Source organism: Enhydra lutris, unplaced genomic scaffold (assembly GCF_002288905.1).
Source record: "Enhydra lutris kenyoni isolate GAN:26980312 unplaced genomic scaffold, ASM228890v2 scaffoldscaffold15, whole genome shotgun sequence".
Classification (NCBI taxonomy): domain Eukaryota; kingdom Metazoa; phylum Chordata; class Mammalia; order Carnivora; family Mustelidae; genus Enhydra; species Enhydra lutris.
Genome location: NW_019154099.1, coordinates 32381274 through 32394210, shown reverse-complemented (window position 1 = coordinate 32394210; position 12937 = coordinate 32381274). Strand labels below are relative to the sequence as shown.

General features: G+C 36.8%; 1 protein-coding gene across 4 annotated transcripts in view; it reads left to right on the top strand.

The window, feature by feature from the left end:
- LOC111146914 (MYC binding protein 2, E3 ubiquitin protein ligase) overlaps positions 1-10935 on the top strand; it is a 257881-nt gene extending 246946 nt beyond the window's left edge. For all 4 annotated transcript variants that reach the window (XM_022502672.1, XM_022502671.1, XM_022502673.1 and 1 more), the window contains 5 exons: positions 360-467; positions 1699-1908; positions 4663-4770; positions 5423-5588; positions 10474-10935. In XM_022502672.1, the coding sequence (XP_022358380.1) occupies positions 360-467; positions 1699-1908; positions 4663-4770; positions 5423-5588; positions 10474-10589 (708 nt within the window). In that variant the 3' untranslated portion in view covers positions 10590-10935. The remainder of the gene's footprint in view (positions 1-359; positions 468-1698; positions 1909-4662; positions 4771-5422; positions 5589-10473) is intronic.
- Positions 10936-12937: the final 2002 nt, after the last annotated feature.

Below are 12937 nucleotides of genomic sequence, written 5' to 3'. Positions count from 1 at the left end.
TCAGTTCTTATGATTCCAAGGTAAATGAATATTCTCCAAAAATAAATCTTAACTCTTTAAATCAGTAGTTCCTTCCTTCTGTGAGATACAGAAGGGAGTAATTTTAAATTGCTCCCTAACCTGACTTATTCTTTATAAGGTGGCATTAATATGCAAGTGGAAATAAATTGGAAGAAGCTAAAGACCTAGTTAATGATATTTCATGAGTAACAGAAATGGGCGGAAATTTCATTGTCCTAAACTTGATTTTTCTCTTATCTGCTTTAACTAGCACCTTCATTGAATAATCTGCCAGTTATTCAAGTGTATATCATTATCACATTTGCTTATATCCCTCTCTTTTTTTTTTTTAATTTAAGCTGGACTGCAGTCATGTATTCCACTTACAGTGCTGCCGACGAGTTTTGGAAAACAGATGGCTTGGTCCAAGGATAACATTTGGATTTATATCTTGTCCCATTTGCAAGGTATGGAGAGATTCAGAAATTATCTACTTTCTATCTATTTTTATCTTTATCTTCATCTTTCAGAATAAATGCTTCCGCATCTCTTGGTGTCCTTCCCAGTTTACTTTTTCCTCCCAGCCCCCATCAGTTTCTACTCTTTTCATCCAGGTGATGCCAGAGATTATTGTAAGATCCCTCTGTCTGTTATAATGCATTTCAAAATGGTGAGTGTCAATTAAAATCTGATTAAATGGAATTAAACATATTGTATCAGAAAATTCATTTAGACATCACGCATTAAAGGGCATTTGTCACCACTTTTAGACCCTTCAGAATTCAGATTGTATAACATGACAACGGATGACTACCAAAATGAATGAGCCTGTGGTGCTTGTAGACTCTGACACTTGCCATTAAAGATGAAGTCTGGGTTTTCATCATCATTAAAGATGAAGCCTGAAAAAACAAGTTTCTTTTAGAATCTTAGGTAAAATAAGGAGAAAATTATTGACATTTTGCCACATCTCTTTAAAGATAGTAAGCAAAGTGACCACTTGTTTTGGCAAGCCAGTGATGATTAATTAAAAAAAAAAAAAAAAAAAACCTTTGTTTAAGATTGTGATTAACCATGCCTTCTCAATTCATTCTTCATTTCTTTTTGTTCTCTTAAGCTCTCCCTATTTCCAGCAGATGTGCAGACTGGTATAAAAGGGTTTAACGTAGAAAGACAGCACAGTCATTGCTTAGTTAGACGGAGGAACAATCAATAGGATTGTAGTAATTTGCCCTCTCTTCTCATGTGGTGTGCCACAAAGAAAGGTCACATTTAGGAAATGATATATGAACATGATATAGAAAATGCTACCTCCTCATTGCTGTCACCTGGCGTCTACCCAGCCCCAAGGAACCACACAGAGGGAGTATGTCTTATTTGTGGCAGCAAGGCAACCTTTTATTTCCAGAAGAGCTAAGGCAACCAGAGGTAACATTTCAGACTCAGGAAATATGAAGCTAATGAAACAGAATTTTTGTGCTATATGTCCCATTTTCCCCTGTTGTCCCTGATCTTAGAAAAATACAGGCTTGTGAGGATTTTACAGATTTATTTCTAACTGGCATTTTATTGAGAAAACGTTCACTCTCTGGTGATCTCCTGGCATAGTGCTTATTAGTTCTTAGGTACCCACTTAAATATTTATTGGATTCATAGATAAATGATTTTGCTAAGGAATGTTCATTTTTTAAATTTCAGAACAAAATAAATCATATAGTATTAAAAGACCTGCTTGATCCAATAAAAGAACTCTATGAGGATGTCAGAAGAAAAGCCTTAATGAGATTGGAATATGAAGGTCTGCATAAGAGTGAAGCTATCACAACTCCTGGTGTGAGATTTTATAATGACCCAGCTGGCTATGCCATGAACAGATATGCATATTATGTCTGCTATAAATGCAGAAAGGTATGCTGTAAATTAAACTAGGAATTTTTAAGAACTGGAGATTACTTATGTGATTCAGATTCTGACCTGAATTGTATAATGATATCTAATTCTTATATTTTACGTCTGAAGTTAAAAATCAAAAAGCTTGATATTACATTTGAAGTTGAATTTTTTTTTACTTAATTTGTTTGGGTTTTTTTGCTTGTTTGTTTTTGTTTTTTTACCTTTACAGACTATTTCCAAATCATGCTCTGTTGCTCTACCTGAGCTGCTTGACATCAGTAATCTGCTAGGCAAATCCATTTGGTTCTTAAATAAACGTCTCCTACTTGACTCTTTTCACCATTTTCTCATTAAAATTCCTTGGCTTCCAGGATAGTACTCGTGATATCCTTCCCTTCTGGATGGTTGTCTTTAACTCCTTTTCATTCACCTCCTCATTACATATTTAGTTTCTTAGCACTGTATTCATGCCTAATAATAACCTCCTTACCTTTGCTGAGCTCCTGTATATCCACGTCTTTGCCAAACATCTGTACCATTCTCACCTTCCAAAATTTTTGAGATTTAGATCAAAATATTTAACTGCTTTCCAGACATTTGAATTTCTCACACATAACTTGGGAATCCACATGAGGAGTATTATGGTCATCAACTTTGACTCTCTCGTTCTCCAATCTTTATTTACAAAGTCTTGTCAATTCTATCTTTAAATCTCTCTGAGTTCTTTTTTTCTGTTACATCTTCCATAACCCTAATCATTTTCTTGTTATATAGTAGTTATAGTAGCTTCTTACTCAGCCCGTTGTGTGGAGCCTGTACGCCTTCCATTCCATCCTTTACACTTCTATCGCTGCTAGTAGATGAAAATTTCAGAACCTCAGATCTGATGTGTCATTTTTCTGCTTCTGATCCTGTGTAGCACCTGTCCACATCTACAGTCTCATTTCCCAAAATGCTACCATTTGTGCCCCATACTACAAAATATCGAGCAGCCTACAATTCCCCAAACTCGTGCCATTGCATAGGCTATTCCTCTTCATGGAATGCTCTTCCCTACTCTTCCCCTGCATTTTACTCTGACCTGACACCCACCCAAAGTGACATGCTTGTATGCAGAGCCAAATCTGTCTAATCACACTTCCGTTTCACCTCCTCTGTAATGTGCCCACACTTCCACTCTGCTATCACGACGTTGATCTCTTGCATACCTTCTTTGTAGGACTCCGTAGTTTGCATTATGATTACTGATTCACTTGTCTCTGCATCATTTGATAAGTTCTGTGAGAACAAAGACAGTGGTTTTCATTTCTCTTTCTACATTGTGTTAATTAGAGAATTAACAAATGACTGAAGGAATCTGTAAATGAAAAGTACGTAGTCTCCCAATGTAACAAAAAAGAAAATACAGCTAATGAATGGAAGGCTGAATAGGTGGAAAGGCAGATAAATATACATACATTCAAGGCAAGACTAATAGTTAATTCATTACCACAGGGATGACAGTCCAGTGTCTAGGAAGCTAAGCAGGGAATCTGGAAAAGAGAAGCAGCTGAAATAAACAGTAGACCTCAGGACAAATGAAATACTTCTGAGGCCAGATTTAGCTGGTGGATAACCATTTATAACCTCTTTATCAATGGAGCTTGTCTTTTGACCTGTTTTTCTGGTGCAGATAATAGATTTATATTGACTCATCTTGTTTATCCTCAAGTATGGACATGGCTGTGGGACATGTTGTCCATGCAGATTGCCCCAATTATAATTGGCCTCATTTATTTTGTGTCCAGAACAAATACAGATAAACCATCCACCGACATCATTTCATTTATCAAGTATGTATATTGGATACTGCTGAGTTCTTTATACAGTGTAGCTTTATAAGTATGAGCAATCTTCTAAGGAATCACCAAATTTCTCTTCCCTTTTTTTTTTTAAGTAATCTCTATGTCCAACATGGGGCTCGAACTCAAAACCCCAAGATTAAGAGTCCTGTGCTGTACTGACTAAGCCAGCCAGGCACCCCTTTGTTTTCCTTTTTAAAAATTTTTGTATGATCAAAATTGATTTTCCTTTCTGTCCCATTAGCCCCAGGATTCTAATTGTGTACTAATATTTTTTTTAGGCATATTTTTTGTACTACAGTTAAAATTCGGAAATGTCTTTTTTTTTTTTTTTTTAGGATTTTATTTATTTATTTAAAAGACAGAGATCACAGGTAAACAGAGAGGCAGGCAGAGGGTGAAAGCAGGCTCCCTGCTGAGCAGAGAGCCCGAAGCAGGACTTGATCCCAGGACCCTGAGATCATGACCCGAGCTGAAGGCAGAGGCTTAACCCACTGAGCCACCCAGACACCCCTAAAATTCAGAAATTTCTTGAGCATATTTATCAAACCAGTATGAGGAAACATTTAATACTTCAAAATGAGAAAAATTACTCAAACTTTGCTCTGAAAAAGCAGTTTCTCATCATTACTTAATATCTTATTCTTGATATTTATTTGAGATATTATACATTCTCTCGTTATTTTGGTTTGACAGTACAGTGTTTGAACTTCCTACTGTAAGCATGAGTTTATTCCAGAATTAAAGCAGATTTATTTCATACCCTGATCCACCCATACAGGCATCTACTTGGCATTGCAAGGGAGTGTTTAATGGATAATAGTATTTTCTAAGACTTTTGATCTTACTTTCACTATGTTCATACTGTATCTCCCATAGCAAGGTTGTCTTTTTTTCCTGCTGTAATCTAATTGTGTTCTCTCCATAGGCATATTTTGGTGGCGAAGCTCGTTGCGATGCTGAGGCTGGACAAGGGGATGATTATGATCCCAGAGAGCTCATTTGTGGTGCCTGTTCTGATGTGTCCAGGGCTCAGGTGGGCAGAACATTTTATTAGAAAGGATAGTTTAGAAATTTAAACCTCTATTTTTTCCAAAAATAATAATATAACTAATATTGTGGGAATAGGATAGCGGGGTTTTTGCCCAGTGTTTTCTGATGTTTATACAGCAGTGTATAATTTTCCAAATTAATTCATAGATATTATTCTCTTGGATGGTATTTGTATTTTATAATTTTGTCCTCCATGCAATAGTCACCATATTTCAACAAGTAATAAATTTCCTTAGTTCATTTTCTTAAACCTACAGCCACAGTTTTAGGTTTACCTCACTCCAGTCTTCGAAATCTTCACAATACAGCTGTGAGACTGAGAGATAAATGAAATATCAACTCTTCAGTTTGGCTGACCAGGAACAAGTCACCAGGAAATTGCCTTATTTATTAAATCAGATTGGTTCTGATAGATCTGAGATGAGAATTTGGGGCTTTCTCTAGACCCTTTGGACAAAGCCACACATTTATTCATTAATTTTTTTCATGTATCTATCACCAGTTTTTCAGTCAGTTTTGAGAGTTATGTGTACTCAGAAAATATGAATCACTGAGCTATATATACATGACTATCTTAAGTGTAATTGAAACAGACTTGCTATAATCTTGTGTCTATGTATTTTCTTTTGCTATAGATGTGTCCAAAACATGGCACAGACTTTTTGGAATATAAATGTCGCTACTGCTGTTCAGTGGCTGTTTTTTTCTGCTTTGGAACAACACATTTTTGTAATGCTTGTCATGATGATTTTCAAAGAATGACTAGCATTCCCAAGGAAGAACTACCACACTGTCCTGCAGGTATGCTTTTAATATTTTTAAGTGATTGTGATGTATATACTTTCTAGTTTAATGATCACATGATAACTGTTCCAAGTGGCAGAAACCCAGTTCAAACTAGCCTGAAGAATCAGAGGGAATTTCTTGGCCCTTGTAAGCTTCTGACATTCTGAGTGAAGTAGAAAGAACACCATGGTGATGAGAGGTTAGAAGTTGTAATGGAGACAGTTACCTGGAGAAGAAGAAGAAAAATCAGCTAAAGATTAGTAAAAGAATCACTCTTTGGCACTAAAGGGCCATGTAAAGTTTGAAGTTACGAATTGATAATATAACCATTTTAAAGGGTTTCTGTGGGTTTGTTTGTTTTTCTTTTTTTTGAGAAGCCTGGAACCAATGCCACGAAATGAACAAGTGATTTGATCTGATTTGATCTAGAATGGCTGGAAATTGGCAGTGTAGTGAGCATCAGAAAGCCAAGGAGTTAAGCCACTGAGAATACAGGAGAAATGATTGTGTATGGAGGTCAGGCTGAGAAAAATAAGAATATGAAACCAAGAGAAACTGAAAACATTGGAAGAGATCAGGAGCCTGATGGTTCCAATGAGGTGGGAAGGGAGAGAAGTGAAAGGTGAGGTAAACGTGACTGTACAGGAGAATTTTACATGAGGTATATCTGAAATTGGTGAAAATACACACAAAAGTACTTACAGCATGATACACAATTTTGTTAAAGCTGGGAAACACACTCTCATCCATTGCTTATCAGAGTGCAGATGCTAGAAACCTATAGAAAAAGCCGTTTGATTGTGCCTCTCAAAATTGCAAACACATCTACCCTTCAACGGTCCCATTTCTGGGGATATACGTACATATGTGAAGTGAATAAAAAAGGCAAATGTGCAAGGCTATTGCTTATGATAACAAAAATTCGTAAACAATTCAAGTACCAGGAGGTGGGTAATTAAATAGTAAGTACTGTGCACCATCAAAGAGAGAAAATAATGATGAAAAATGGGTTTCTGTGTACTGATCTGGAAAGATGTAGAGGAGACTGTTACATGAAAAATCAAGTTACAGAACAGGGTATATAGTACACAGTCTTGTAAGGAAAGGGGAAATGAAAATATATACTTATATTTGTTTACATGTGCATTAAATACTGGAACAATACACTAGAAGTTAATAAAATTAATTAGCCATGGGGAAAAACCAGGAAGATGGGTAGAAATGGGGGACAAGTGACTTATTATATACCATTTTGTAACATTTTGATTTTTAAACCATGAGAAATATATTATCCAGGAAGAATAAGTAGGGTTGTTTTGTTTTGTTTTGGTATGGCTACTTCTATTTCTTCATGTCAAAAATAAATTGTTAAACTGTTCCCCTTCTAAAAAAATTTTTTTTTATTTAAGGAGATGTGATAGACTTTGAAAGAAGCAAGATCAGAATAATGTGAGGCTAGGTCTTTAGGATAATGGCCTAAATAAAGATGTGAAACCTAATAGCAGGAGAAGGGTGGTAAGCAGATGAAGGGAGTGAGAAGGGGGCAGCGTTTGGATTGGGTTAGCTTGGTGGGGGGGGTGTTGTTACTGAATGAAAGTTGTAAGTTGTGGTCTGGAAGTAACGGGGAACCAGGGGAGTCAGTTGTCCTCCCTGGCCTTTGTGACGTAGAGGAGCGCAAGAGGTCAGTGGCTTATAGTGGAGGAAGTTTAGAGGCCAGCAATATCATCAGGGAAAGTCCGCATTTTACTTAATGAAAGAAAGTTTCTTCTTTGTTCAGAAACAAAGACAAAACAACAACCAAACACTGAAAGTGATCAGATTAGCTAAACTAAGATGGATATTGTGGAGAGGTGGGGTCCTCACTGAGAGGTTCCAGACAAGGCAAGGCCTCCCCTCGCAATTCACACGATCACACAGGTCAGCCAACACAGGGACCTCACCCTGGCAACAGCCGTGAACCAGAGGAATGAGGCAAGAAAGGATTTAGAGAGATGGCAGAAGGAAAGAACGGACATCAATCTTGGGCATTTTCACATCTACTTTCTTCATTTCTTTTTTAAGATTTTATTTATTTATTTATTTGTCAGAGAGCGCACAAGCTGGGGGAAGCTGCAGGCAGAGAGAGAAGCCGGCTTTCCACCGAGCAAGGAGCCCAGTTAACTGACTGAGCCACCCATGTGCCCCTCACATGTATTTTCTTACATAGTTTTTACTACCTGTAAGGTAGATGGTGTTATCCCCACCCTCACAGATGGAAGGTTCAGGGCTCAAGAGGAGGTTCAGTAGCTGGCCTAACGTTCAGACTGAGGCATGCTGGACCATTCATGTATTTGCTTACCATTCATATATTTACACTGATTTACTCTAATTCATCCATTCCTTCAGAGAACTAGAATAGAATTAATGCAGACCCCACAGTGAAATCAGCAGAGAAGACGGCCATGCATTTTACCTAGAAGGACAGAGAATTGATTCTCTAAGCATGGTCAACCCACTAATTCCAATTTTTAATATATGGACGAGGACAAGAGTCCAAATTAAGTTAAAGTAGATAATTCCTCTATTACTTTCTAAAATATTTACTAATTACCTTTTTTGCGCCAGGATACTTAACCTTCACAGCTTCCTTTGAGTTAAATATTGCTGTGCCTATTTTAAAGATGAGGGACCTAAGAACCAAGAAAGATTAAGTTAATTTTGCCTCAGTTTTCTTATCTGCAAAGTGGGGACAGTAGTTCCTGCCTCTGACTGGTAGAAGATTGAGTTGATATACTAGACCAGAGCCTCAGTAGTAAGCATGCAGATGTCTGCAGGTATGTTTTCTTTTGTTTTTACTTTTACTACTATAATTTTTCACCATCATGATTAGATTATGAACTCCTTGAAGATAGGGGCCATGTACTGTTAGTTTTTACATCCCAAGCACCTGATATAACACCGTTCAAACATCGGGCACCAAGTAAATGCTGTTGAATAAATGACCCTTTGTTTTGTCCCAGAAAAAAAACAAGAACTGCAGTTTGCAGGAACCATCGTTGATGGTGTCATGCACTTAAGTTAGAAAAATACAGGTTTTTATACATTTTTTATTCTTATTTTTTATTTTTTCTATTTATTTAAATTCAGCTAATTAACATAATGTATTATTAGTTTCAGAGGTAAAGTTTAGTGATTCGTCAGTCTTATTACATCATTACATCGCATGCCCTCCTTACTGTTCATTTTTAAGCTTCATCTATTTGATTATTATTAAGTTTGTATCTTCCCCATATGCTTCTTCCAGATTGTTAAATTTTATATTATTTTACCATTCATATACTTATACTGATTTTCATTTTTCTACTAATCTCCCTTCAGATACTTTTAAAAATAACAGTCTTTAATAATCAGTCTTCCCATTCATCAGTATGTGCTTTTTTTTCAGAGAGGTAGAAGGGTAACATGGCTTATTCACACTTAAATTTGTTCTTACTTGGAGACTTCTATACAAAGTTTCCATATTCTCTCATCCAGAATAATTTTCTGTTTAACTGAACTGATGGGTTTTCATGACCATTTTTGTTCATCACTCTTTGCTGTAAAATGCTGTATCTAATGCTCAGCATCAGTCATCATCAGGGAAATGCCAATCAGAACCACAGTGAGGTGTCACCTCACACCCGTCAGGATGGCTAGAACCAAAAAGACAAGAAATAACAAATGCACTAAAAAGAACACTCGTGCACTGTTGGTGGGAATGCAAACTGATGCAGCCACTGTGGAAAACAATATGGAGGTTCCTCAAAAAATTAAAAATAGAAATACCAGGGCCCCCCCGGGTGGCTCAGTCAGTTAAACCTCTGAGTCTTGATCTCAGCTCAGGTCTTGATCTCAGGTTCATGAGTTCAAGCCCCATTTTGGACCCCATGCTGGACATGGAGCCTACTTAAAAAAATAAATAAAAATAGAAATATCATATGATCTAGTGATACCACTACTGGGTATTTACCCAAAGAAAATGAAAACACTAATTCAAAAATATATATGCACCCATATGTTTACTGTAGCATTATTTACAATAGCCAAGATACAGAAGCAATCCCAGTGTCCATTGGTAGATAAATGGATAAAGAAGATGTGGTGTGTGTACACACACACACTGGAATGTTACACAGCCATAAAAAGAATGAGGTCTTGCCATCTGTGAGAACATGGATGGACCTAGAAGGTATTATGCTAAGTGGAGTAAGTCAGAGAAAGACAAATACTGTATGATTCCACTTACATGTGGAATCTAAAAAACAGAACAAAAAAGCAGAAACAGACCCATAAAAACAGAGAACAAACTGATAGTTCCAGAATGGGGGCAGCACGAAATGGGTAAAGCAGGAGTGGGAGATGCAGGCTTCTAGTTGTGGAATAAGTCATGGGGGTGAAAGGTACAGCATAGAAAATATGGTCAATGGTATTAGAACAGCTTTGTAGGTGACAGGGTAGTTACACTTTTGGTGAGCATAGCATAGTGTTTAGATTCTGTGGAATCATTATATTATACACCTGAAGCTGAAGCATTCTGTGTCAACTATACTTCAATTTAAAAAATAAAAAATTTTTAGATGATGTATCTCACTCATTCTGAATAGATTAAGATCTATGGCTCATAAGGGTTATTTCTAAGGAGGATGTTGTGGATAAGGGATTCTGTCCCTTCTCTGTTGTATATACCCGGTATGTTGAATTTTTTATGGCAAATGTTTTTACTTTTGTAGTTAGAAAAATAATTTTTAAATTTTATATTTGTGTAACCATAGCCATATTATTTCTTTGAATAAATTATTGGTGATTTATATTTACATTAGGTTTCTATGTATGTGGGGTTTTTTTTAATTATATTCTTTTGCCTCCTTCAAAATTTATACAGGTCCCAAAGGCAAACAATTAGAAGGAACTGAATGTCCACTCCATGTTGTTCATCCACCCACTGGGGAAGAATTTGCTCTGGGTTGTGGAGTGTGCAGAAATGCTCACACTTTTTAGAGCACTCAGATTCCTTTGTCTACAGAGAAAAAGTTGCCTTCATCCCCCAAGTGGATGTGGTAAAATTTATAAACTCTGCTCAGGATAAGGACGGGACCATTTTTACATCCATGAAAATGAACCATTCACAGTGCAAGAAGGATGCCAAATACCATGTACATAATTCTTGCTATGAAAATTTCCCCATTCTTTCGGTTTATCTTCTTTTGAACCAAGACATCAAACTTGTGAGGTGTTTGCATGTGGCCATTACCGTCATTGGCCTGTGAAGCATTGAACATTTATAGTTAATTGATATAAAAGAATCGCCATGCCCATGGACTAAGAATGATTCTGGCTTTCAAGCAAAAAAGAAAAATAATCATTGTTTATTGTATACTGCCTTTTTGTAATCCTGTATAATTGCATCACGGGTGGGGATGAAAAGAGGAATATTCTGGTTTATTTCCTAGACTGTTATTTAAAAAAAAATTGTGTTAGGACTGGCATATAAATGTAATAAGTATCACACTGTATATAAAGATATCAATGTTTGTCCTGTATAAGAATTACTAAATTACAAATGCAGTTTCATTTAAACTTCTAGGTTACATTGAGCCTGAAATTTTAATGAAGTGCAATACGGAGTGTGCCTCATTATCTTGCAGCTGTAAACATATTGGAATGTACATGTCAATAAACCACTGTACATTTTTATACAGTGATAAAGTCTGACAACTGTGTGAGCCATTGCTTCAAAACAAAATGTAAATACCTTTAAGTCTAAAAATCCATCCAAATTCACTACCAAAGCACAAAGATGACTTTCATAACTCATAGGGAAAAGAAGAATAGTATTGAAGTACCTTTTGGAATCTTAAACACTGAGAAGAACATATAATTATGTATGTTAATAAACAGACATATGCCAAAGACAGGAAAAGAAAACATTTAGGAAATTGGCCAACCCCCATCATATTAACCAGGCCCTTATTAAACTTTTATAAAGTAATCAACGAAATCACTAGGTGTTTTTTTTTTTTACAGACTACAGTGTAGTTTCTATAGATCTTTTTTACAGTTAATTCATGAAATTGACAAACTGTTGATTTATGAGTCATCATAAGTCTGGTTGTGTTTATTTCATGAGAATGCCAAAAGTTTTGATCAGTTTTGTTCTACATTCCCACTGTTAAAAATGTGTAATCGATTTGTCAATATAATGTTTGCTTTGAAGAAACTTGAAAAGATCAAATCTGAACACAGATAACTATTCAGAGAATCTTCTAATAAATTTCATAAACATGTCCAAGTCCTATGCTTCAGGATTTAGGAAAAACTGTTGTTAGTATTGGTTTTTGTTGTTGTTGTTGTTGTTGGAAGAGGAGTAAATAAGAGGCCATTTGAGCTCCATCTTGAAGAATAAGTAGTTATTTCAAGGGGCAGAGAAAGGCATTAGGAAAAATATGTAAATAGGAAATTCTAAAATGTAATAGAACAGTATGAGTAGGGGCACCTGGGTCACCTCAGTCATTAAGTGTCTGCCTTCCGCTCAGGTCATGATCTCAGGGTCCTGGGATTGAGCCCCACCCACATCAGGCTCCCTGCTCAGCCTGCTTCTCCCACTCCCTCTGAGCCTGTTTGGGTGCCCTCTCTCTCCCACTCACTCTCTCTCTCAAATAAAATAAATTTTAAAAGAATTTTTTAAAAAGTGTGAGTAGTCTAACTCCTGATGTTGGAGATTTTACTGCCAAAAAACACAAACCTGAAGATCACAAAGACTGATCTCTTCATGATGCAGTTTGTGGATCTGCTGTTTGTGCAAGCTCATAGGCTTCCTGAGCAAGGAAGGACTCTGAAGTAATACAAAGGTCCCCCTTCACCTAAAAAAGATACATCTGATCCATCCGAGATCACGCAAACTCCATTTGTGTTGCGTGATAGTGCCCCAGAGTCACAAGCAATTTGTAATTGCCCCAATGTGTTTGAAACCAGGAGCAATCTGTTGTCCTTGAGGGCACTACTGGTGGTCCCAACCCAAGGTGAAAGGGTTGCAGGCAGAACTAATCCAATTTCAATCTCCAAAATACCTTGAATTAATATTTCATAAGGAAATCTTGATGCCTTAAGCAGAAAAGCGTTCTGAAGGTATTTACATGTTTATATCCACAAAGGGCCCTTTGGGACATGCTTCCTGTGTTCAAAAAGGATTCCAGAACCTTCAGGGCAACACAGTCTTTTTCTTCAGAACATGTCATTCCGCCTTGAGGATGTTGGGCAACAGGCATCAGGAAGGGATGACAACTCAGCCCTAGGGTCTACCTCTCAGGACCTGTTTAGGAAGCTCTATGTCTCCTTTAACGGCTCTC